This window comes from Cyanistes caeruleus, chromosome 6 (assembly GCF_971803275.1).
Source record: "Cyanistes caeruleus chromosome 6, bCyaCae1.hap1.1, whole genome shotgun sequence".
NCBI classification, from domain to species: Eukaryota; Metazoa; Chordata; class Aves; order Passeriformes; family Paridae; genus Cyanistes; species Cyanistes caeruleus.
Window position 1 is genome coordinate 30,284,500 of NC_141706.1, and position 24,053 is coordinate 30,308,552.

A 24,053-nucleotide genomic window follows, 5' to 3' on the forward strand; every position below is an offset into this window, starting at 1 on the left:
GTCAACCTATTAAAGATTTAAGGGCACACGTATGGGCATTTCTAGCAGCTGCTTGCTCTCACTGCTGATTTTAATGGTTTCTTGCAACATCCTGTAAAGTGACATGTCTCTATGGCCATCTGTGCTGCTGCAGGGAAATTTGTTTGAGCCTCCTTGGCTCTCCTGCCTCATATTGTCCTGTCAAGTAATCTCCTGTTATTGTTCCAGAGAGTTTTCAACGTTCTGTACCCAATGCCTGCCGACCAGAGAAGACATGTCAGCATAAACTCTGCTCGCTGGCTGCCTGAGCCAGGCCTGGGATTGGCATATGGCACCAACAAAGGGGACCTAGTGATTTGCCGACCAGAGTAAGTGCTTGCTTTACGTGGAGACACTACATGGAGATGTGACTGCTTTCACCATTCTGTTCTCAGCGTAGTGGGGATAACATGGCTTTTCTTGTGCGTGAGGGAGCCAAGAGAGATCTTTTGGACTGCCACAATGTTTGCCTGAGTCTCTTACAATCAGTATTTGTTTTGGTGATGGTAAACTTCAGAGAGTGTTTGAAGTGCATCTCGTTAGCTCGTATTATTTCCCACGTCTTTCTAGGATTTATGGATCTTTTATTTCTTATATGATTAGTGCTGTGTCTTTCTGGCCTCTCTGGATTTATAGACTTCTAAAGGTTAACAGTGACAAGAAATTTGAGTTAGTAATACACTTGCTTTCCTCAGCTTTCAAGGACCTCTTGAAGACCTCCAACCAGGTTGAAAGTTGCTGACCTAGGATTATCAAATACTTTTTACAGTAGTCGAGTGAGAGATTCTGTAAACTGCAAAGATTTTTGTCATGATTATGAGCAAGCCAGTGAATTATTTTGATGTCCTCACTTACAGCCCAGTGGTGTGACAATTACATTTCAGTTCTCTTTAATTTGTATAGAGCTGTGAAAGGTGTAACTGCTGCCTTGTAAGCTTACAATTCAACACAAGCTAATTTAGTTGTGGTCTGACACAGATGATGACAGTGATACATACTGCTTTCAGTGTTCTTGGGGAGCATCTTCATCATACTTCATTGAAACCCTTCTCTCCATTGTGTTATCCAAGTGTTCACATTTCTTTAGGGACACTTCAGTTATTTCCTGGTACTAAACTACCTTGGTATTCTTTTGGGTTGTGCTTCACATCTTGAAGCTCCTTGGAACTTAAAAGCTGGCAGCTAGAAACTTTCAGCACTGCTGGTGGTCAAACTACATGCATGTGGACTCTATCTGTTGTGCCATGATACCAGTCATGTGGTGCTTGAGGAGAGTCATATTATCAATTTAGAATCACTAGCTTAAGTCAGAATAAATATATACAATTTTAACAGTGACTAATTCAGCACAGCCTTCTGTGGTCTGTGGTTGGAATTCAGATTGGACCAGTTTTGGTAATACAGAATGGCAGTGCTTTTCAAACAGCCCTCTTGTTCTTCTGAGCATAATCTTTCATCAAGGCCTTATTTAAACATGAAGTTCTACAAGATACTGTTACTGAATAAGCTATAATCACTCTCTTTCAGGATAAGTGGCTTTCTTTAAGAACAGTTGCTGTATTTTCTAAGCAGAAGAATTATTCAAGAATAATGGCTCTTTTCTTGAACTTGAGAATTATTCGAAGTTATTTTCAGTATAGAAAAATGGTTAAGATTTAGTCTGCTGATTGTGGTTCATGAGATGAACTTGGATGAGAACCCAGGGGAACAAAGTCTCCCTGAGGGTGGATTCTTTGATTGAATGCTGCAGAGTCAAGCTTGTTCTGGCTGTCATGGCTTCACACACCCCACATGACATTTCAGCTCCAGTGCTTGCAGTACTCCAAAGCTGAGTGGTGTGTCTCTTCTTGGCACCTCACTAATTAAAGAGTCAATATGAACACTTTCATGGTATGTTGTGGAAATACAGTCAGCCTTTCTGCAACGTCCGTGTAAAACCTTCTTAGCTCACCGTCTTAATTACACACAATTCCAACAAAAATAGGTGTTTTGTATGTGAACATGAAACAAGGTGACTGTATAGGTGGGAGATTTATTAGGGGGGGTTAACAAAAATGCTTCAGCAGGTTACCTGCTGGTGAATTGGAGTAATTGATATTTCTGGTGATAATTGTAAACATCACATGGACCGGTGGGTTCTTTCTGGAGCAGGACACCTGATGTGTTCTGTTCTCAACTGCACCATTTTATAGACCAACAATAGTCAAGAATGACTTGTAAACCTCAGCATGAAGGTGGAGATACTCACTGAGCTGTATAATTTGTATTGAGGCACTAACATCAGAACACAAAGGTGAGTGAGGCTCTATCAGAGTAGAAGTGGCTTGCAGCTGTGGCATCTGTTCCAGATCTATTTGACAGATCCTTAGAGAAAGGAAAAATCCTGACATATGGTGGCCATCTCAGTAGTTATTAGCTTAATAAACTTGGTTTGAGATTGGTATGTGTATTGACTTTAACTTGAGAAGTGAAGGAGAAAAATGAAAAATATTTGTGTGGCTTGCATACACAGTAATACAGTGGAATAGAAATACTAAATGCAGGATTCAGCAATTGATAGAGTACTACTATATGGAAGATAGTCTAGCAAACAGCAGGAGACCACTGTACTGCTGAAACTCATCCCCCCCAAACTGTTGTAATTTGGCAAAGAAAACTGGTTCAGTAGCAAACAACAGAGATTTTTATAATTCCCTGGGTCTTAATTCCCATATACAATGGAGGCATTTGAAACCAAGTACTACAGGAATCATATAAACAGATTGAAATAGCAGCTGTTCCTCAAATAGAGGATTCAAATGAGTAGACTGGAAGTACAAGCTGACCAAAAAAAAGAAAGAAAAAAAAAATATATAACTTGAAGCTCCATGGACTCGTGATGGGATGCCATGCAAGAAGTCCTCCCAGCGTTCAAAAGAAACACTAGTTAAAAATGGAAATGGCAAGGTCATATTATGTTTGCAGTCCATAATTGTAATCTCAGTACACAGCTTTATAAGGTATATTTTGAAGATAAGTAAAATAAAAACCATGGAAAGTGGGATTGAATGCACTGTGATTTGGCTAAAGTGGAGTACAGTAGGTTGTGTATACCTGTCTTTAAGAATTTTACGGTTTTATTTCTAATTAAAGGGTCAGCCAAGGATTTGCTCTAAGTCTAATATATCTGTGGTTTAATAAGGCAGTTCCTGTATTGGAACTACAATAAATCTTGTTAATTTCTAAAGAATTAGAACAAGATCAGGTAAAGAGAGGGTGAAGTCCTGGCTAAAGGAAAGAGCACAGCCTTATTGACATCTGGACTCTGCCATAAAAGAGGTCATTTAACTTCTTTAGAAAAACAGTTCTGGAACTGGTTGATTAATACTATTTACACTAATGGCTGGTAAGGGTGCACTGAATAAATTTGCTGAGGATGTGACATCAGCTTTGTCATTGCAGAGAAAAATCAAAGTATTGCAAAGGAATCAGATTGCTGTGAAAGTGACTGGAGCTATAGAAATGAGAACTTAACGGTACAAAGTGCACTTAGTGACTAATTACACTGAGTTCAGTAGATAAAATGACGGAGGAGGAGAAAGACCTGAGGTTTTGGTTGATTGTAGGTGATTAAGCCATCAATACATGAGGCTGTAAGAAAAAAATTAGTTCTAGGATGAGATACAAGATGCTTTACAGCAGAGATGGTAAAATATTAATATGGGTGTAGAAGAAGCTAGATATATAAGCTAGAATAGTTTAAAATTTGACTTCTAACTGGCACAGTAGCTTAGAGTGCTTGATAGTGGGATCAGTGGAACATTTTATCTAAGAAAATGTGCAGTGTGGAGTCTTTATCAGAGCTAGAAAGGAAAGATAAGGAGAGGGGTTTATAGCCTTCCAATAAATATCTGACATGTGAGAACTATTTAAAAGTATATCACAGAATGGTTAAGGTTGAAAGGGACCATTGGAAGTCATCTAGTCCAACCTCTGGTCAAGTTGCATCCCTTAGAGCACATAATTCAAGATAGTGACCAGATGGCTTTTTAACATCTAAAGGGATGGAGACAGTGAAATCTCACTGAGCAACCTGTTCCAGTGTGCAGTCACCTTGACAGTAAAGAAGTCCTTCCTCTTGTTTTGATGGAACTTTGTGGTCTGGTTTCTGCCCATTGCTTCTTGGCTTGTTGGTCAGCACTGTCAAGAGCCTGGCTCTTGTCTCCCTCCCTTAGTCATCAGTCCCTTAGTCATCAGTGCAGCCCTCCACTGTATCTGTTCCAGGAGCTCCATGTCCTTCTTGTTCTGAGAAGTCCAGGACTGGACACAGTGCTCCTGATTTGGCCTTATTCAGCCTCACGAGGGTAGAGGGGCAGGGCCACCTCCCTTGACCTATCATAGAGCTGTTAAAGCTCACACCCCAGGATTCCATTTGCCTTCTTGGCCACAAGGGCACTGCTGCCTCTTGGACAGTTCATCCACCAAGATGCCCATGTGCTTCTCCAAAGAGCTGCATTCCAGCAGGTTCCCAGGCTGACGACCTGCATATGCCCTTTTTTGAATTTCAGTCAGTTCTTCTCCGCCCTGTCTTCTTTTGTTCCTGTCGAGATCTTTCTGAATGGCAGCCCAGCACTAGGGGATATTTGCCATCCCAGCTTTGTGTCACTATTGAACTTGCTGAGGAGGCATCTGCCCATTCATCCAAGTCATTGATGAATAAATTTAACAGTACTGGGCTCAGTATTAACCCTTAAGGGACACCACTAGTTGAAGGCTTCCAACTGGACTCCGTGCTGCTGATCAGGACCCTCTGAGACCTGTCATTGAGCCACTTCAATCCACTACTCAATCCTCACATCCATCCTGCAGGTCCCATTTGCAGGAGGATATGAGCGAGACAGTGAGGATATCGTGGGAGACACTGTTACAAGGCTCGCTGAAGTCAAGGTAGACAACATCCACTGCTCTTTGCTCATCTTTCTAACCAGTATTCCCATTTTAGAAGGCAATCAGGTTGGCTAAGCGTGATTTCCCTTTGTCCCATGAATCCATGCCTGACTGTTCTGACACCTGTATTTCATATATATGAAAATATTTCAGCTGTCATCCAGGTGAGCTACTTCAGTACTGGGATAATGGGGCTAGCAGTTTGGAACTAGATACAGAAATTATATATATATATATATATATATATATATATATATATATATATATAGATGTGTTTTGTTAGAGAGCAAAGAGGCACAAATTGACTGTGACTAGGTTGTGACTGAAAATTAGGGGAAGGTGGCAACCAGGTGATTTCTGCAATAGCCTGCACAATGTTTGGGTGGATGCAAAAGACTCAGCTGTTTGGAAATGCAGCTCAGCTTGCAGAGAGTATATGTGTATGACTTGAATACTCGTGACCGAGGGTGAGACTGAACTGCTGAGCCATGAGGCAGGTTCTAGTATTTTAAACCCAAGGTTCCCATTTTAACAGGTGTTGACAAGTTTGCTCTCAGAGCTGTTGTGCTCTAGAGAGGTGAGAGCAGGTCTGTCTGACCTGGTAAAAACTTTGCATGCTTTACCCTCTGAATCTGTCTTTGTGGAGTGGTCTGTGTGAAAGAACCCAGGGGATTGGATTCCTGTGCAACAGGAGCCCAGCTTTTAGAAATAACTTCCTCTGCAAGTGTCCAGCAGGAGAAACTATGTACTTTTCACAAGCGTGATCTTGGAGCTGGAGCAAGAGGACTCAGGTCTGTGGTTCACAGGCAGACCCTATGGATGAGAGAGTGCTGGCTCAGATGTGGCTTGGAAACAGGTTGCAGTCTATGAGGTTGTGACAGCCTTTTTCTTTTCCAAGGGTCTTGTAATTCACTCTCGTCAAGGTTGCAAACTGGTAGACTTGCATACATTTTAGATCATGAGTCTGCTGTCTGCTTGCACATGGCTTCGCATTAACACGTGGTAATCTGTGCTTTTCGTATTTAAGATGAATTTGTGTTCAGTGCAAAAGTGTGGTATTGAAAGGCTCTGAGGCTGCCATGTTTTCAAGGGTGGGCACCACAGAGCTAAGTCTAGACACTAAATTGGTAACAGGGATATTCAGTGGAAGAGCCATGTCAGATATAAGCAGGAATCCATTTAGGCATACCACATGAGGTAGTGTGCTCCATTTAGGAAGAGACGTGAACTACTATGTGTTACTCAGCCGTGGCGTGGAGGTCTGTCACGAGAAGCGATACAGAGCAGTGTGATTTAAATGATCTTGAGGTTTGCATCATGGAATGAAATCCTCAGTGTGTGTCTTATATGGTAGAAGCACCTGAATTAAAAAGGAATTTGATTCTTAATGCTTATAACCTTTCCTATCCTGTCACATCCCAACGAGAGCTTTCCCCTTCAGAAACATCCCTGGTGGGGCATCTCAAACATGAACTGTCTTGAAAAACATAAACAAGTGAGGCTAAAAGTGGTGAGGAGCAGACTGCCCTTTGCTGTCTTTGCTTCTGGAGGTCCACCTTGGGAGAAAGGCAGGGGATGCAAATATCAATTGTTTGTTGTTTCAGCTTGAGTGTCCTCTCGGCTGTGCTCAGAAGCAGCTTCTGTAGGGGCTCAGTGCTCACATGCTTTTGCAAATACCGTTCCAGAAACCTCACTGTTCTGAGAAAGCTTCAGGCTGTAGAAACACCTTGTCTAAGGCTAGCTTTTTAATGCAGGCATCCAGAAGAGGAGGAAGGATTTCTTCAGCAGTCAGATCCTCTGGTAATGGAATTCATATACCCCTGAAGATGCATCTGGTTCAGAGGCAGCATTCCTTAGATTTGTCTCATTGGGAAGTAGGTGTGGAGAGTCTCAAACTGATTCAGTGCTATTCATTTTGCATATTTTAATTCTTTGGGGTGAGATCTGCCTCTAACATGAAATTATTCCAGGAAAATTATCTTTATGATAAATTCCTATGCTTTGCAAGAGATCACTGCATTTATCCGTCTGTGCCAATCTTTTTTTTTTTTTTTCCTGTGAGAATGGCATATCCTCCCATCTACTGATGGGGACAATGTGTCTACATCTAGTTATCAGCATTGGTAAAGAGATGGTAATCTATGCAGCTGCCTGGCACATCATGTCTTGCCTCTGGCTGGCTCCATTCCTCAGGCTCTGCAGCTTCCAGCTATGATACCCCCAGCAGCATAAGCTACATCCTTTGCCTCTTAAGAATAGCTTCTGGAGGATGGAGTAAACAAGGAGACAGAAGGAGGAGCTGTCTTCCTTCATGTGTAACCAAGGGATGTTAGCAACCCCTGCATGGGGAATGTTCTCACAACTGTTAACTGGGCTAGCTGGAGATACTATTTATGTCTGAGTCCTCCCTGCAAATGGCCTTTTGAAAGGCAGCATCTGCACGGCGTCTTTAACAAGGAAATGAATGCGTGTGCTGGACTTCTGCTGCCTGTTAAACATATGATACATTGAATTGTCTAAATGAGGATAAAAGATGCTTTTGATTGATAAAAGGACTGAAAAGGAGGAAAGATGGCCAATTTTGTAGTGTAGATGCACCCTGCAAGCATACATTGGGATTTTGTTATTCATGAATTTAAGAAAAAAACTGTATTAATTGTTTCCAAATTCTGCAGGGAAGCCTAGGTAGCTTCAGTGCCAAGAGGCTCCGTCATTGCAGTTGCACAAGTAGAGAACCGATGTGGAGGCTTGAAACAGTATTTCAATTTTGCTACCGTTTTTTATTCTTTTTCCCTTTTTCTATGTGAATGGGATATCCAGGACTGATGGCATTAAGTGAAAGTTGCCCTCATAAAATTCCACTTAATACATCTATGATTCCTAAAGATAAATTTTGAAAGCTGCTTTAAGTCTTCAGTTATTAGCAAGTTCGTTTCCCTCACCGAATTTAAGATACACTGTAGCACTGACTACTTAGTGACATTTGTTTTTCACCGTGAGAAAGGGAACTTGGTACAGAGCTTTGTGTTAAGAAATCATAGCCTGGTATTTACCAGTTTGTGTACTGCATCACTGGCCATCTGCAGGTCCTAACTAGTTCTCAGTTTCAGTAACACTCTTTGTAAGAGCACAGCCATGTGCTGTAAAAACAGTTACCAAATGCTTCACTTACATCTATTCAGATCACACCTGCCACCTTTTCTTCCTGTACTTTTTTCTAATTCTGTCTTCAAAAGCAGTTACATTTCATGCAAGCAATTATTTTACTAACTGCCTACTGCATGTGGCTCACTCATTGTTTCAATATATCTTCTTTTTTCTATTTGTTATACTACTCTCTTTAAGGATAAAAGTTACACTTAGAAGACAATAATAGTTTTAAGTATGGCTTTCTTTTTGAAGAATGCTGCTAAGTTGACTTTTTTGCCCTTTTGTCATTTCCTCTTTTTCTTTGTAACATATTAAACAGGTGTGAATGACTCAAAAAAGTTAACTTTTTAAAAAAAGCTTCTAAATGAGTGCAACTAGCTGCTATGTCTGGCATATTTCTTACTCCCTAATTACACAAGTACCCTTGGATATTTTATAATTGGAAACTTCAGAGAAGAAAGTTCAATATCTTGTCCACTTTGAAACATCATTGATTTTTGTTGTTAGCCTCACAAACGAATAGACCTTTTTTCATTCTAATACCATTTTCCTCATGTTTATTTTTAGAATGTCTTTTCCCTCTCTTGCAGCACAAGTTCTCCGGCTGTCTTATAACCTTTCTTTTCTCCACAGATCTATACTAGACCTTCCTTGTTCACTTGTTTACTTCCTTGGCTTTCCAATAAGATTTTCTTTAATTTTCCAATTTTTAATCCATATTATTTATGGAGTTATATTTGGTGTCCCTTATGCATGTTTTTTCCAGGAGGACTTTACTAATGAATCCAGCTAGCAAATAAAACAACTGATTTTTTTTTTATTTTTTTCCCCTATTTTAAGTCCTTCTGCAAATGGTCTTAACTTCTTGCCTGCAAATTGTGAGTAATTGTAATAATAATTGCAATTTGGGGCTCTTGATGATTTTTTTTCCTTTTTTTACCTTTTTTTTTGGAGGTGGTTTCCCTTGTATGCAAAACATAATACTTTTTAGTTGGATAATTTCAAAGCTGCTAAAGATCAAAAATATAAACTTTGCTTGCCCTTTGGATCTCATTGAGATTTGACCAAACCAAGATCTTTGTTCTGGAGCTTGGCAGCTTTGTATGTGCACATTCCAATGTTCTATTAAAAATAAGCATTTGCTATGCTTACTAATTTTAAAAATTTATTTTTACGTTGCTGTCTCCTGTTCTAGATGCATTTTCCTGGTTTAGTTTGCCGGTGTAATATGTACAAAACAAGCCTACTTCATCAATGCTAGTTTCTGCTAAAACAGTTATGAATGCTCAAATATGACTAAAGAATGACTTTGGCTCTGAACAGTTGTAGCAGTTTAAGATGTTTTAAGGCCTTAGAAGGCGTAAGCAATTTGCACTCCCCCAAAGATTCCTAACATCCTAAATTGTCTAAGCCACTGGAAGAGCTGATAGATCATAAACAGCCTAAGATATTCTGAGGGTTCAAAGCTTATTTGGAGTATAGTGTGCCTGTAATCACTTTAAGCAATTAACAAGCCTTTAGGTTTTTAGAGGACTTAAGCAAGTCATCCATCTTTAGAGCTGCCTGTATAATGATATCAAGCTGAATTGTGCTTGTTTGAAGGCCTTTAAGCTGTATGTTCTGGAATCTGTTATTTACCTTCCAGAGGTGTCCCTACCTGATGCTTGGTGTGGTTGGAGCCAGATAGCAAAGGATACCATGGCATACTGGCAAGATTTAATGAGAAGAAAACCAGTGCAAATTCAGGAAATTCTTATTTGATCTATTTCTGCCTTGTCTATTCCAAGCTATTTGGCCTGGGTGCTGTGCTCTTTTACTCATAAACATGATACAAGTTACAGCTTCCTATGTCATGCTGTATGTAAACACAGTGTGTTTATATTACAGTACTGTAAAAATTTCTGAGTTTTTTTTAAAAACTGTTCTGGTGTTTTGGCAGAAGAATGAAGGCTGTCTGAGAGGGACTTTTCTTGTCCTTATTCTCAACACAGGTTTTTCTGTGCAGCCTTGCATTCCTTAAGGGCAGCACTCTCAACCTCAATATTTGTGCTTGAGTCCCAAAATAACCAAATATCCACACTTTCATACTAAATTGTTTTCTTTCTGCTCTGTCATTGTCTTGGTGTTTAATTTCCATTTGTTACTCCTGTTGAATGTGTCGGAAGACTGATTCTTAACTGAAGACTTCTCCCATGGAGTATAAGACAAATTTCTCTTAATGCTTTCTGGTGGTGTGTCATCCATTTCAAATTATTTTATCTGCTTATCTTCTTCATGCAATCTGTAGGTAGGTTGCAAATGCTGACTCCTGGAAGTCTCTTAGTTTTTAGCTATAGCGGTCCTGTGGATCAGAAGAAGCTATTCTGTTTTGGTTCTTCTTATTGTATTAATCTCTGTTTTCTTTCACTCCCTCTTCTTTCTCTCTGAAGTATCTACCAGTTTAGCTGACTAATGACTCTCTTCCTTAGCTGAGATACCAAAATTTTGCTCAGGGAAGATGGCTGTTAGGGGTGTGCCATCTGAATCTTATCCACTGGCCACAAGATCATGAACTGGATCCAGCCTTAGGTGTCCACTGGTAGACAAAACAAACTTTGTATGTGCTTAAATTGCTGAGACAGAAGAGCTACTAAATTAGCTACTGGTGCCACCAGCTTTATAAGGCTGACCTCATAAATTGTGTGAGTTTGAATACAGCATTTTCAAAAATCCCAACATATAATCTAGCTGGCAGGACTTGCACAATCAAATGAACAGGACCAGTCGTCTCACAAGGTGTTCCAAGCTGAGTTGGCACCCTCCCCAAGGCAGGCGCACAGCTACCAGCTGCACCAAGCTGCTTGCTGTCCTGCTTCTGCAGCACCTTGGACAATTCAAATTGGTGTCAGGGTATGTTTCTGCATAGTTGCTGGTTTTCACACAGGCAAAACTTTCAGGATTTTGAAAAATTAGTGGGTTATCTCAATGTGAGGAGTAAAAATGAGGCTTCTCTTAGATGCATCATTTATCTCAATGTGATGAACAGGATGATGTCATGCATCATTTAAATATCTGTTGTTGTCAATCATAATCTGCAGATCATGTGTTCCCTGAATTCCTGTATTCGATCTCGTGCCCTTCCCCTGGCTAGGGGAGAAACTAATGAAGCTGCCACCTCTTCTTGGTCAAAGGGAGTTACTGCCCTGCAGAATTACTCCAGAAATCCTGTTTGCTGGTTCCATACAGTTTGCACCGCAGCCAGTTTTCACTTGGATTTGTCTCTGCACGTGGTTCATCGCCTGCACAGAAAGCTAAATATTTATGAAGTAGGGCGTTAGAAATTATTGTTTTCCTATCCAGGCAGCTGCTGGGAGTGCCAAACTTCGCCTTGTACTAACAATACCGTTGCCTAGCTAATCATGGGAGCTAGGGATGGGCTTGCTGTGCTGATCATCACCGTGCTGGCAGAAGAGATAATGAGCTGCTGACAAGGATGCATCTGGAATCTAGCCAGCATTGCATTGCACTGCACGAGATACTGTGTGCTGCTTCTTTCCCAAACCAGGACAATAGATTCCTGTTCCATAGCATAGTGTCACCTTGCTCTCTTGTAGCTTCAAGAGAAGCTGTATCAAGTTTTCCTTGATACAGTTTGAATGGCTTAGGAGTGACAAGTTTACACAAAGGGAAGAAAGCATGTCTTGGGAAATTCAAATCCTTTGTAAATTAATCTCGTTTTGTGTGCTTGTATTTAGTGATCTTGAATGGACAGTATATTTGAGAAATCAGCTTTAAGGAGTATTTTCTTTTGTGGAGAAAGCAAACTTGGCAGCATGAAAATCAGGCGCATTGCATGGCATCACTGTGCAGCTTCCTTTCTGTGCTGGGCTTGCCACAGTCTTCATTGTGCTAATGAGGTTGTGCTGATATATTTAGATGGGATTGCAGGCAGCAGGGTTGTAATCAAAATTTAATTTGGTACTATAGCAAACAAGTGGGCTGCTGTTGGGCCTTTCCATGTGGCAGGATTTAAAGGAGGAGAGCAGTGCATTTGCTCATTGCTGCTGCCTTCTTCAGTTTTCACTTAGATCATCCCCTGATACAAGTGAAAAAGGTAGTAAGTGCTATTTATGTCTTCCTGGACACATATATACTACTTGCAAATTATGGTTTGTTTTGTCTTGCTGTCGTGCTCCTGAGCTGTATTGTTATGGTAGAGCTGGGGAATTTTCATCCTAATCCCTCCTCCTCTTCAATTTCCAGTTTTGGATATGCCAGCTGGGAGGGTTACCCAGATGTCTGTCTGTGCTGATCTGTGCTATGTCAATTTACCCTTCAAATACTGGTTAAGCAAATGTAGTAAATTGTATTTCAGCTCTCTTGTCATTTGTTAATAATGTTGTCATTAATTCCTAGTACTTGGTCCTAGTTTCTTCCTGGAGACATAGCTGAGCTGTGTAGGTAATACCTCCACGTAGAGGGAGAGGCTTGCTAAGTTGTTTGCTCTTGGTACTTAACAGACTCCACTCTGAATCCTTATTTGACTTTCAGCAAAGCCTGCAAGTCTGTGCCCTTCATCCTCTCCAAGCTCGTTAATAATGTGAGCTGGACACAAGCGTGAAGGAAAAGTCCATCTTAGAACAGATCCCTGCTGGGAAATCCAGGCTGTGAGCAGCTCTGCATATAACAAAGCTAATGGAAATTTCCAGGGAGGGCTTAGAGAGCTTAGTGACAGCCATAAAAGGGAAGAAAGTAAGAACTTGACTAAGTGGACTTCACTGTCCATGACTGACACAGTGCGGAGAATTGCAATTTTTCACCCTAAAGCCCTGGGCAACAAATGTCCTTTTTACTGCATCCACGTCCAAGTGGCTCCATGCTACACAGAGCTTCTGCCTTATGCCTTGAAAAATATAAAGTGCTTCCAGCATTTCTATGTCTAGAGTTTGATGAAGCAAAAGTTAAATGCTTATATTACCTGAAAAATATTCATTTCTCCAGTGTAAGCTCTGCTTCTTTGGAATGAATCGTCAGGCCTTGATTTGCAAATCTCCTGGGAAACGTACTGTGAAAGGCTGCTCATTTACAAAATTCAAGCAGTATTTTGCAATGGGAGCTAAAGAACCTTTAGGCTTTCTGAAAAGGGAGATTGCACTATTTTAAATAGGTGTGGCTAAACCAGAGCAGGTCTTAAGCTTAATTGAAGATCTGATTTAAACCAAGGTAACTGTGGTTGTCACACACATCTTGTTGTGTACTGAAGCTGGTTTAAGGTGTGATTATGTGATGAAGTTTCTAATGCAAGTATGGTGTTAAAACTGGCATTTAGCCCACACAATAGCAGTATTTCTTTGATGAGATTTTGATTCATTAAGAAGAGAAATTATGATCTTCATATAAAAAATAGTGCCCAACCAGTGTCCTCTGTTAAGTTCAGGTGTATGCTCTCCTCACTGTATCTTGATGGAGTCTGAAACATTTCTTCTGTAGGCTCAATCAATCATATAAAGGCTGGAAAACCTAATCAGGAGCAATCTTGATGCTGATCTTAGGGCTGCGAAGAGACCAATGTGGATTCCAGCTCGGAGATGCACAGATGCATACAGAAGAGAACAGAGATGGTGCTGAGGGCCTCACGGCTTTTGCGGGAGGTAGAGTTGGGAAAGCACAAGTGTTGTGTACCTGGCCGAATGAAGAGACTGCTGAAAGGTAGTGGTAAAGATGCTTGCTGCTGCAGGGAGTGCCAGCTGTTTTTACTAAGCCACTTCTTTTGCCCATCAGGGAGACACACTTAGACCAAACTAAAAAGCCAGGTTAAAGTGGTGCTGACTCCCATCGTGGCCAGGTGTAGTGACCTTGGCTTAAGCCTGTTTATCGGTGTTCCCAGAGTCAGCAGCCGGGGCAGTGGCACCATCTGCTACAGGTTCTCCTCCTAGAGAAGGAAGGCAAAGCCTTTGATTCTCTGGCAGTAAAGGAATAGCTAATAGGACCCTGGCAGCGAAACTCAGTTGAGAAATGGCAGTGCTTAAAACCAATATGCAAAGTTATGCATTAAATTGAATGCCTGTTGATTTCACTGTGTACAAACTTACAGCATGGAGTTAAAGTGGACTTGGCTGTCCAACAACCCAACTGTACAGTAGTGAGACTCTGCAGAATAGGTAGGAGCATGGTCAGTAGCTTTTCATCTGGTGTCCTGCATGTCAGCTTGGTACCGTGATGCTTTTGTAGAAGTGAATTTGATCCACTCAAAGAAGTGTGTGTGTAGGAGCTGGACTTTCTGTGTAGTACAGGAACACAGTGTTTGGGGGAAGAGAAGAAATACGATATTGTCAGCTCCCATCCTGGCATGGGGGATGCTTTGTGGTCTTCTGGTTTCTTATCTCGGGAGCTGTCGAGCTGGCAAAGACAAGTAATGTGAATATTGGCAAGGAATACCAATCATGTACATAGCTGTGGGGGACCATGCCTGTTCTTTGGGAAGCATGAAGATGTGTGGAAGAAGAGGGAGGAGAGCACTGGTCATCTTAGCTCTGTTGTGTACTAGCTGTAGATACCAAGCACACTAGACTTTTTATGGAAATTTTGACTACGAGGTCAGGAAGTCTCTCTTGCCTAGGGACTGTGCTGCTTTGCAGACAGCAAAGTGTGACAGCTAAGCCTCAGCCAGTATATTAGGCAGGGGATGGAGCAGCCAGAGGGACTGGCACAGTTTTAGTGACAAGTTACCATCTGTCAGTAAACTCAGAAACCTTTGTAAATCAGCATCTCACTGGCAGCTGCTTTTATGGGGTATAATGCAGCACAGGACCAGCTCAGCACAAAAAATGAAAAAGCAATGTCTGGTTACTTCTTGTAGCCTGTGTGTGTGATTTTGTTGACCTAATTTTGTTCATCTCTCACTCTGGGTCTTAATCTGGGGTGCTGTCACCCTGGAAGCCTAGCCTAGCCCCAGGCTTTCAGCACACACTGCTTTCCCATTGCAGCATGTCTGACCTGCAGTATCCTCTAAGCTGAGGCTCTTGCCAATTCTGCTGAGGCATCTCTTTACAGGTTTCTATATGTACATAAAACAGCTTGTTTGTGCCTGAGCCATAACCAGCTACCAAATACTTGCCTTGAATCCTTCCTTCAGATTATGGGACTGCCTCTAGTTCTGAGACTGTTTGTAGGGTGATGGAAGTCAAACTCTTCAGACACAGTTCCCTTCTGTCTACACAGGACTTTATTTGTTGGTTTGGGTTTCCACTCCCTTCCCCCCACCCCCACTTGCCTTGCTGTGACCACTGCACAGCATGCTTCCTCTCCACACAGCACCATCAGGTGTGTGCAGTCCAGCAGCCATGTGGTGGTACACAACACCATTTAAAAACTCCCAGGCCATCACACAAGCTGTCAGCATGGTGTAGCAAACACTCCAGGAAGTGCCTTCCATGGTAATGCAGCCTGGAGTGCTTCTGAAGGTAGAACACAGCAGTAGATGGGAGATCACTGTGCTGCCTTGGACTGCATAGTGAGTGCCCATACTGTGACATTTCTGTATGGCACAGAGTAAGCTGGATTTGCTCTCACCCTCTACTTGGTGGGATGTGTACTTGCAGCATTATTGTGGTTTCATTTCTGTGATTTCCTGTTGTCTTCAGCAATGGCCAATGACTTTGTCTGTTCCTGTGAGTAGTAAGCCCTGACTTGGTGTATCTTTTGGGGAAATGCTCTGTGAGAGGTTTCCAGAGCATTGTCTGTTCCATTATACTTAGCAGAATTAGATGTAAAATTCAAGTTGTGACTTTTCAGACACACATGGTGTTGATGCAATACAAGCTCTTCTGTGGAAACTTGTTAAACTATTTTCTACATCTGTCCTTGCTCCACAGTGGTTGTCAGTGAGAGGGATGTATAAAGATTATTTATAGGTATAATGAGAATAATTTGCAAAGAAATTAAATGTTGAGTAAGAGCAGTGTCTTACTGACCATTACCTAGTGCAGGAATTCTCCACAGGGAGAACTGGCCTTTCCATTCCAATTCTTTGTTTAGTCACTTGGAAATAGGGTAAACCTGATTTTATATACACAGTTGTATGTTTTCATTTCCTGAAAATCTCTCTGCTCCTGTTTCTGTATCTTGGTGCTAATACTGAATTGAAATGAATGGAATATTCCAGAGTAATCTGGTAATACAGCACTCTGTGTTTGCAAGGTGGTTTATGGTGATGAGCCCTTTTAATGAAAATTTGAAGTGAGCTAGATCTGCAGTTTCTGTAGGGCAGTAATCAACACTGTTCTTCATGTTGTGGGGGTGTAATGTGTGCTGGCTTAAACAGTGTCCTGTCATGCTAATATTTTTTCCTTCTTTGGCATTTTAAGGGCCTTAAACTCTGGAGTTGAATACCACTGGGACCAGCTGAATGAGAATGTCTTCACTGTGCATTCCAGCAGCAGGAGTACTGAGCGGCCTGGGTGAGTCTCCTGGGTGTTGGGTTAGAGAGACCTGACCCTTTCTGCTGTTTTTGTTAGATCTGACATCACTTCTTTGTTCCCTTACCACGGGCAGCTTTAAATATGTAATTTTCTCCCCATTTGACATTGCCTAGTTGGGTCAGCTGACCTTCTTCCAGTAAGTGACATTCAGTGCCCAAAAGTGCCAGTGATAGTAAAGTACATGTGTCATTCAGGGTCCCAGTAACAGCTGTGGGAGGAACATGTGGGGATTGATGCATCAAAAACACCATGTAAAGCAAATGGCCTTTGGAGGGTAACTGAAGAACAGGGGAGTTCACAGAGAAAAGGGCAAGTCTGTGGTGCTGACCTGGTGACTGATTTTCATCTTTTTAATTGCTGGTCGTGGGACAGTTGTTTCTCAGTAATAAACTCTAAAAATAAAGCTAAATCTCTTGATGTCCCCCTTGGCTGTTTCAGTCTGTCCAGTAATGCACATGTTGTTCTAAACACAAGGGTGATGCTGCAGTCCATTGCTTCTTTCCATAGCGACAAGTACTTCTCTGTAAGCCAGCTCTTCTCAGCAAGAGGCTGATAGTTGTGTTCCTGAATTATGAGCTTCAGCATACCAAGGAAGTTGTGAGCTTGCTAAATGTCTGGGCTGTCCTACAGCCTTGGTCTGATTGTGGGTGAAAAATAAGCAGTAGAGATTCTTTGCTCTATGAGTGGATATTGCCACTACTTAAGTTTTTGACAGTACATACTCAGTCTGGTATAATGGCAGCTTGAATGCAGAAATACTGGTCCAGAATGAACTAGCTCAAACAGAGAGAGCAAAAGAAGTGTAGCAGGTTTCAAAGCCTTATGAAAAAAAGGTTGTGAATGAGGAAGTCTTTCTTTGAATCTCTTTAGCATTCCCAGCACTTAGAGGTCAGTTTAGAAAAGAGCGTCACTGCACTGTCAAAATTCAGCTGCAGCATTGTACACTTCAGCTGTTTGAGTCTGAGAAGCTAATGAGCCTCGAGGTGGTTCCTGTTGTTTGCTTTTGAGAACACAGGATTTCTCTTGTCTGACTGGAATGGGCAGAAATGCCTGCTGGAGTGCATTCATGTGCAATGCTGACAGTCTAGGAAGTCCAGAGGAGGGAAAGAATACAGGCTACATCCATGGGAGTTGAAACTGCCCTGCTGTGCAGGAGGTTTTGTGTGTGTTTGTGGTTCTGCACTGCACATTGTGTTGCCTCCTCAACACAGTGACTCCAAGACAGTTGTTCTGCAGGCTAAATGATGCTGCAGGGATATCTCTCTGTGCCTGTAAGACACGCTGCTTCTGTGGAAGGGTGAGTGGACTCTTTAAGACTCTGTTGGCTTAAGACTCAAGAGACCAGTATGTGTAAATGAGTGCAGCTCACAATTCCTTTCACCCCCATCCTCATAGTAGCCAGCAGTTGCCTGGTTGAAGTGGATACAAGAAGACCCTCACGTTCACGTTTCAGTCTTGCTTGGGCATGTTGCCTCCAATGATCCTGGTCTTACTTGTTTTTCTCTTTTTTCAGAACCAGCAGAGCTACATGGAGGACAGACAGGGACATGGGCCTGATGAATGCCATAGGCCTACAACCCCGAAACCCCCCCACCTCTGTGACATCGCAGGGTACCCAGACCTTGGCGCCTCAGCTGCAGAATGCTGAGACTCAGACAGAGAGGGAGGTACAGGAGCAGGAATCCGCCTCTGCAGGGACTGGTGAAGGTAGGAAATCAATTAATGGTTGACAGAAGTTTACCTGCTGATTAGGAGTTTCCACATATGTTCCACATCCTGTCAGTGCATTTGGACACTCCTTTTTTTCTCTTCAACAAAGATTTCTTTAGCCTAATTTGCCTGTAGCCAGGCATAGATGATCAGGAGAGTGAATCTCTGGCCGTATGAATAGAAAAGTTGTCTTTTTCACATGCTTTGAGGAAGGAAAGTTAATTCTTCTCCAGATTGTTGTATGTTTGTAGAATCAGCTGTACTGCCTTCATTCCTCACACATCTCTTGAACTCCTAACCATCAGTAAGGCTGCAAGCTGATGAGAGTTAAAATTTCTGCCTCTATGTTAGAGTTCAGCTTGGTCCTTCCTCCAACTTAGGCAAAAAGTCTACCGGCTTCACATGCTCAACATTTGGATACAAAAAAAATACTGTAAGTCACTTCTCACAAAGCAGCTTTGAGGATTCTGTTTAGTTTGATTGATGAGGTACATGATGAGTGCCCAGCTCAGCTGCACAAAAATGTCTCTAGTGGTTAGCAGTCCAGGAAAACTGACCAACATGTAAGGAGCTGGAAACCGCTACTGTGCAATTCCTGTGTAATGATAAAGTCACTAATCTGTTGAAAGCATGTTGATTTGTCCAGGCTTCTTGTCTCAATACTGTAACATTGTGCTTTCATTCAGCTCTGAAGGCTTGGTTAGGTAGGGGTTGGGCAGTATGTACATAGGAAAGACAAGAGAAAATCAAGGAGACAGTTTTGAAGTTGTTGGTTTGTGATAAACCTGCTTGGCTTCAGAAAGCAGCCCATGACATGCCTATTTGTGCCTGTGTGCCTGTTTGTTCTCTGTCACTGTGAAAGTTACTTTTTGGTATGTGACTCTTCCACAGTTCCTGCTGTGTAGTATCCAGCATGTGTGATATGGCTTTGTGTTTCTCTGATCTCATCTCTTCTGTACAAAGTTAAGTGGGAAATTCCTGCCCGCTGGGGTTTCCGTCTGCTTATCTCAGCAGAGCCGAGATTAACCTCTCTGGAAGGTTAGTACAATTGAGGGTGTGTGAATACAACTGGCACACAGACTGTCTGGACAAATGCTGAACTCATGGGAACTGGTTCTTCCACTGAATGTGGTACACAGACTGAGGACATGGTACAGTGTGGGGGCCTTCTTGCATCAAGGCCATGATGGCTGCCTGATCCTGCAGGCTTTGGGAGTCTGTTGAATCAGCAGAGTTCTTCAACACTGCTTCTCCTCCTGCTGTTCTCCATTCATCTGACAGTTTCTTTATCTTGTTCTTTCTAACCTTTCAGTTTCCAGATCTAGATTACGGGTTTGAACTAGACTGTTAATGAGATGGGGAAAGTGCTGTTCTTTACCAGTGCCTTGGCAGTATATCTCTACAAAGAAGCAAAACATATAACATTTGGAAGAAAAGGAGTGTAAATAACAAGCCTAGGACAGGTACTTCTCTTTGTCTCCCTTACTTGGAGGAAGATCGGCGAGTTCCACATCTGGTGTGATTTCCATCTCAGACACTGACTTACCACATGTCCCCTTGCAAATGTCCACCGCTGCAAAATGGGCTGTCACGCTCCTGTCAGCTATATTAGGGCCTGTAGAACAAAGGAGTTACTGCAGTTTAAACACATGCACCAGAGATAAGCCAAGATGTTTTACCCTGTTGATCAGTTCCTATGCCTGTTTCAGTGGAAATTCCTGTGTAAGTGTGCAGGAGTAACTTGAAACAGGGAACTCTGAAGACAGTAGAGGTCAGGAGTATGAAGGATCAAAAAACCCAATAGTAATCCATGACAGAAGAATAGTACAAAGACCTGACATGAAGCAGAAAGACAATTTTTCTTCTGCTTTTACCAACACCATAGCCACTTAGCCAGGTACTTGTGGCAGTGGTGGTCTGGCTCATCTAAGTCTTTGTGCTTCACATTACACATGACCATTACTGGCAGCTGTTTTCCCAGAATCATCAACTCTTGTGATGCACGTCCAGTATGTTCCAGCAGGCAAGATTAGGTGATGTGGTGCTTTTCTGATGGCTAATTTTCCCACTGTATCTAATGTAACTCTGCCTGTTGAAAGGGAAACTCTGTTTCCTAATAGTGTGATGTAGATGTCAGGGGCAAAAGAAAAAAAAAAAAAAAAAAAATTCTACCATTACCTTGGGGTGTGACCTAGGGCAAATTATTAATCATCTACCAAATGGGAATAAATCTTCCCATAGTACAGCACACCACGGGCTACGGAGATTAATTAGTATTTTGTATGGGGCTTTGAAGATGGAAATCACTATGTAAGGCTTAGCAGTATTATCAGCAGCAGAATGGATAAATCAAGTGTGATTCTGAGTAATGTAAGGAAAGTGGTTTAGTTATCACCTTGCCATGAAGGGCAAAAAAGCCCAAACCAACCAACCAACTGACCAACCAACAGAAAAAACTTTTGTATGGTTAAAGAAAAAAGAAAAAGAAAGGCTACTGCTGCCCTGAAAGTGTGTTTCTGTCCTCTGTCGTGTCAGCCCTGCTGTTGTGGGGAATTCTGGCTCAGGGCATTTCTTGCAGATATGTGCTTACTGTACAAAAAAATATTAAAAAAAAGTATGCAGAATTGCATCAGAAATCTAATTAAGTTCTGTGCGGGTATAAATAGTTTCCTTTTCTCATGCAAAGCTCTGCGGGGACTTTGCTGCTCTGATTATCTTTCTACCTCCTTGGGAGGAATGAGTATATGATGACTTTATTAGAAGTGAATCCCTCTAATGTCTGCATCTTTCTGGTTTGCAGCAGTTAATAGTGGACTTGTGAACTCTGCTCCCACGCCACACACAAAGGAAAGGTAGTTAGAGCTGAGAGAAAACTAGGAGAGGTACTAAGAAATGCTTAAAACAGTGTTTAGCTTTCTCTTATTTTCTTTTAAGCTGACAGACATAGTGGAAATAGTGATAGAGTTGTAACTTTGAAACACCCTTAATTAGAAACAATCTGTTGGGCGTTATACTATGTTTTTCTTGCAAATAGACAGGCACCATGGGAGTAGGATCTGTATTCAGCTGGCAAGTTGAATCTCACTTAAAACCCAACAAAAATTCCTAATGAGATAAAATAGCCCAAAGCTTTAACCTTTAGAAATTGTAATCTCTGGTCCAGACTGGGTTGGGGTGTGGCTACCACTTGTTCAGGCTGTTGGATCTTTGGAGTGCAGTGCATGGGAGGCAATAACTGTAGGGTCTGCAGTTGTGCCAGAGCTGCTGTAGGCTGAGGGAGAGGGACCTCTGCAGAGCTGCAGGACATTTGTTTGATAGTGGGTCCATGCTGTCCCCAGCTGTTGAGAGTATATCAATATATCTTTTTAGGTAATCCAGTTGTGAAAGAGGAAAAAACAACAACAACAAATAACTGAAAAACAATTGTCATCTCATTTCCTATCATCTGCATTGTCTTTGGGGCTTAAAAATTCAGGTAGCTAGCTCAGTGCGTGCTGTGCAAGTAGGCACATGTTATGAGTTACTGAAATTGTAGCCATCAGAATATTTGCTGTCAGGGGATTGCTACTTTGCCTGTCTTTGGGGGAGCAACATACTGACTACTGTCATGCCATATACAGTTTTTAACTTGTTGGGTTGAAGTGTTTCTCACCAGCCAGTACAAATTTCCATTAGTTCCAACAGCTTTCAGAGGTTGCAGGAGATTTGAGAGGGAAGAGGGTTGTAAAATGAAGGCTTGGGTTTGTGAGATTCAGTCTTTTCAAACTGTTGGTAGTGAAAAGGCAGCACATGAAAGCAAAACTTTCCTGATAAAAGCAAAGCATCCCAAGGATGCCTAAGGAGCACTTAGAAGCAATCAGTGTGCCTGCATGTGATGTAACTTATTTAATCTGAGACATTAGGAACACGTGTTGAGGGGCTGCTTGGGCAGGAATACTCTGTCCCCAGCTGAGCCTCATGAATGTTAACAAGAAGAAACATGTTGTTTTATGTTAGCTGAACACGTTCTTGCAATGCTGTTGTCAGATGTGATGTGACTTTTGTGCAATTAGTGTGGAAATGGGAACTGGGACACCAGGGTTCAGCTTCCAGATCTGCCTTTCATTCTCCAAGTAGAAACGTGGGTAGATCCCTTAGCCTTTCATCTGCCTGTCCATCTGTAAAATCTGCGTCATATGTCCTATAGAACTGCAAATTTTGGTTTCTCTTTAAAATCCTCTGAAAACCACTACCTAAAAAATAGACTTAGGTTCTAGAAGTATGTACTATGCAAGCCTTTACGGCGTGATCTACTTCAAGTACTTGGGTCTCTTGGGATTAAATTATGTGGGCTACTTTTAAATTCTCATTATAAAAGTAAGTTTCGCTCATGTGAATAGCCAAGGTGAGATATTGTTAAGAAAATTTTTACAAGTTAAAGCAGTTGTGTCTTTTCTGAGTTCTGTGGAGCTGTTTGGATTAACTTCCTCAGAAAGGAAGTGTGAACATGTTTCTGGGCTTGGTTGGATAGAAAAGTAACTAGTAGTATTTCTTGCGGCATTAAGGGAGATATGATTATTCATAGCTGGTTATACTGCGGTGTATCCCTCCCTTTTCTATTCTTATGCAAGGAGTGAATTAATGTAAAAATGCTGACATTTTTATCTTTGAGCATCTGAATTAGTGGGTCAGCTCACACCTCAGAGCTATTATTTCATGTTCTCTGAAGACTTAGATATCTCTGCAGTGCTTACTGTTAGTTCTAATTTTGAAGCTTTGTTTGCAAACATGGTTCCTAAATACTGCTGGTTTTAGAAAGAGAAAGGTTGAAAACAAGAAAATTCAAGAGCAATGTCAGTATATTGCACAGATACAGGGGAGTCTGATCTCATCCTTGCTTCTGTGGACTTTGCATTTCATCAGAGTGTGCCATCCATGCCCACAGATAGACAACTCGTACTCCCGATAAGTACTTCAGAGTCCACTTATACATATCCTGCCTTATGCCCAACTCCATCAAAAGTTTGCAAGATGTTTTGCCTGTGTAGTTTTCTGCGTCAAATTCTTGTCTTGCTGGAGTAGCATAGATGACTTTTAAAAACAGATGCATTAGCTAGGGATTATTTCATTAAATGTTTGAGACAGCTACATTGACAGAAATCCCCTGGTCTTTTGGATAATTGCTCTCAAGAGTAAAGTTTTGTTCTGTGTTTGGAATAGATGGGTGTTTGGACCTCTGGAAAGGTCACTGGTTACAGTAGAAAACATTTGTAGGAGCACAGCACTGCAGCAAGCTGAAATGTGTGTGGTTTACAGCATTGCTGTTGTTTTGGGTAAGTGCTTGTGTGCCCACCCTGAACCTTCACCAAATGGAAGTCAGCTTATTTCACTTGCTCTGAGTACTAATGTAGTCTGCATTGGCAGCCTGGTGAAAGAAAGTGTGTGGGAGTCACCAGGCAGTAGAAATGGGCTGTGTGTGAATCTGTGCTGTAGCTCAGCTCAAGGCAAATGCCACAGCAAGCTTTGCCCTGAGCTAGTCAGCCAAAGCCATCGTTGAAATCTGAGAGGAAAAGTGGAGGACAGTCCCCAAAGCAGAGGTGTTTATTGGCTGGTTGAATGGTGAGGCTCACTTCTGGCTCTTGATGGGCTGGGAATTTCCAACATTGCTGTAACTCTGGGATCTGAAGGCCTTGCTGATTCCTGATGTGGCATCAGCCCTTGCCTGTCTTCTGAGCAAGCAGATGCCTCAATTGGAAATTCAGCCATGGCATATGGTAATTTAGGGGCAGGGAAGAGCAAGGAGTGCTGTGG

General features: G+C 41.8%; 1 protein-coding gene across 3 annotated transcripts in view; it reads left to right on the plus strand.

Moving 5' to 3' along the window:
- Positions 1–24,053, plus strand: part of AMBRA1 (autophagy and beclin 1 regulator 1) — a 128,978-nt gene that overhangs the window by 99,265 nt on the left and 5,660 nt on the right. For all 3 annotated transcript variants that reach the window (XM_086893565.1, XM_086893566.1, XM_086893567.1), the window contains 3 exons: positions 208–347; positions 16,440–16,532; positions 18,067–18,260. In XM_086893565.1, the coding sequence (XP_086749691.1) occupies positions 208–347; positions 16,440–16,532; positions 18,067–18,260 (427 nt within the window). The remainder of the gene's footprint in view (positions 1–207; positions 348–16,439; positions 16,533–18,066; positions 18,261–24,053) is intronic.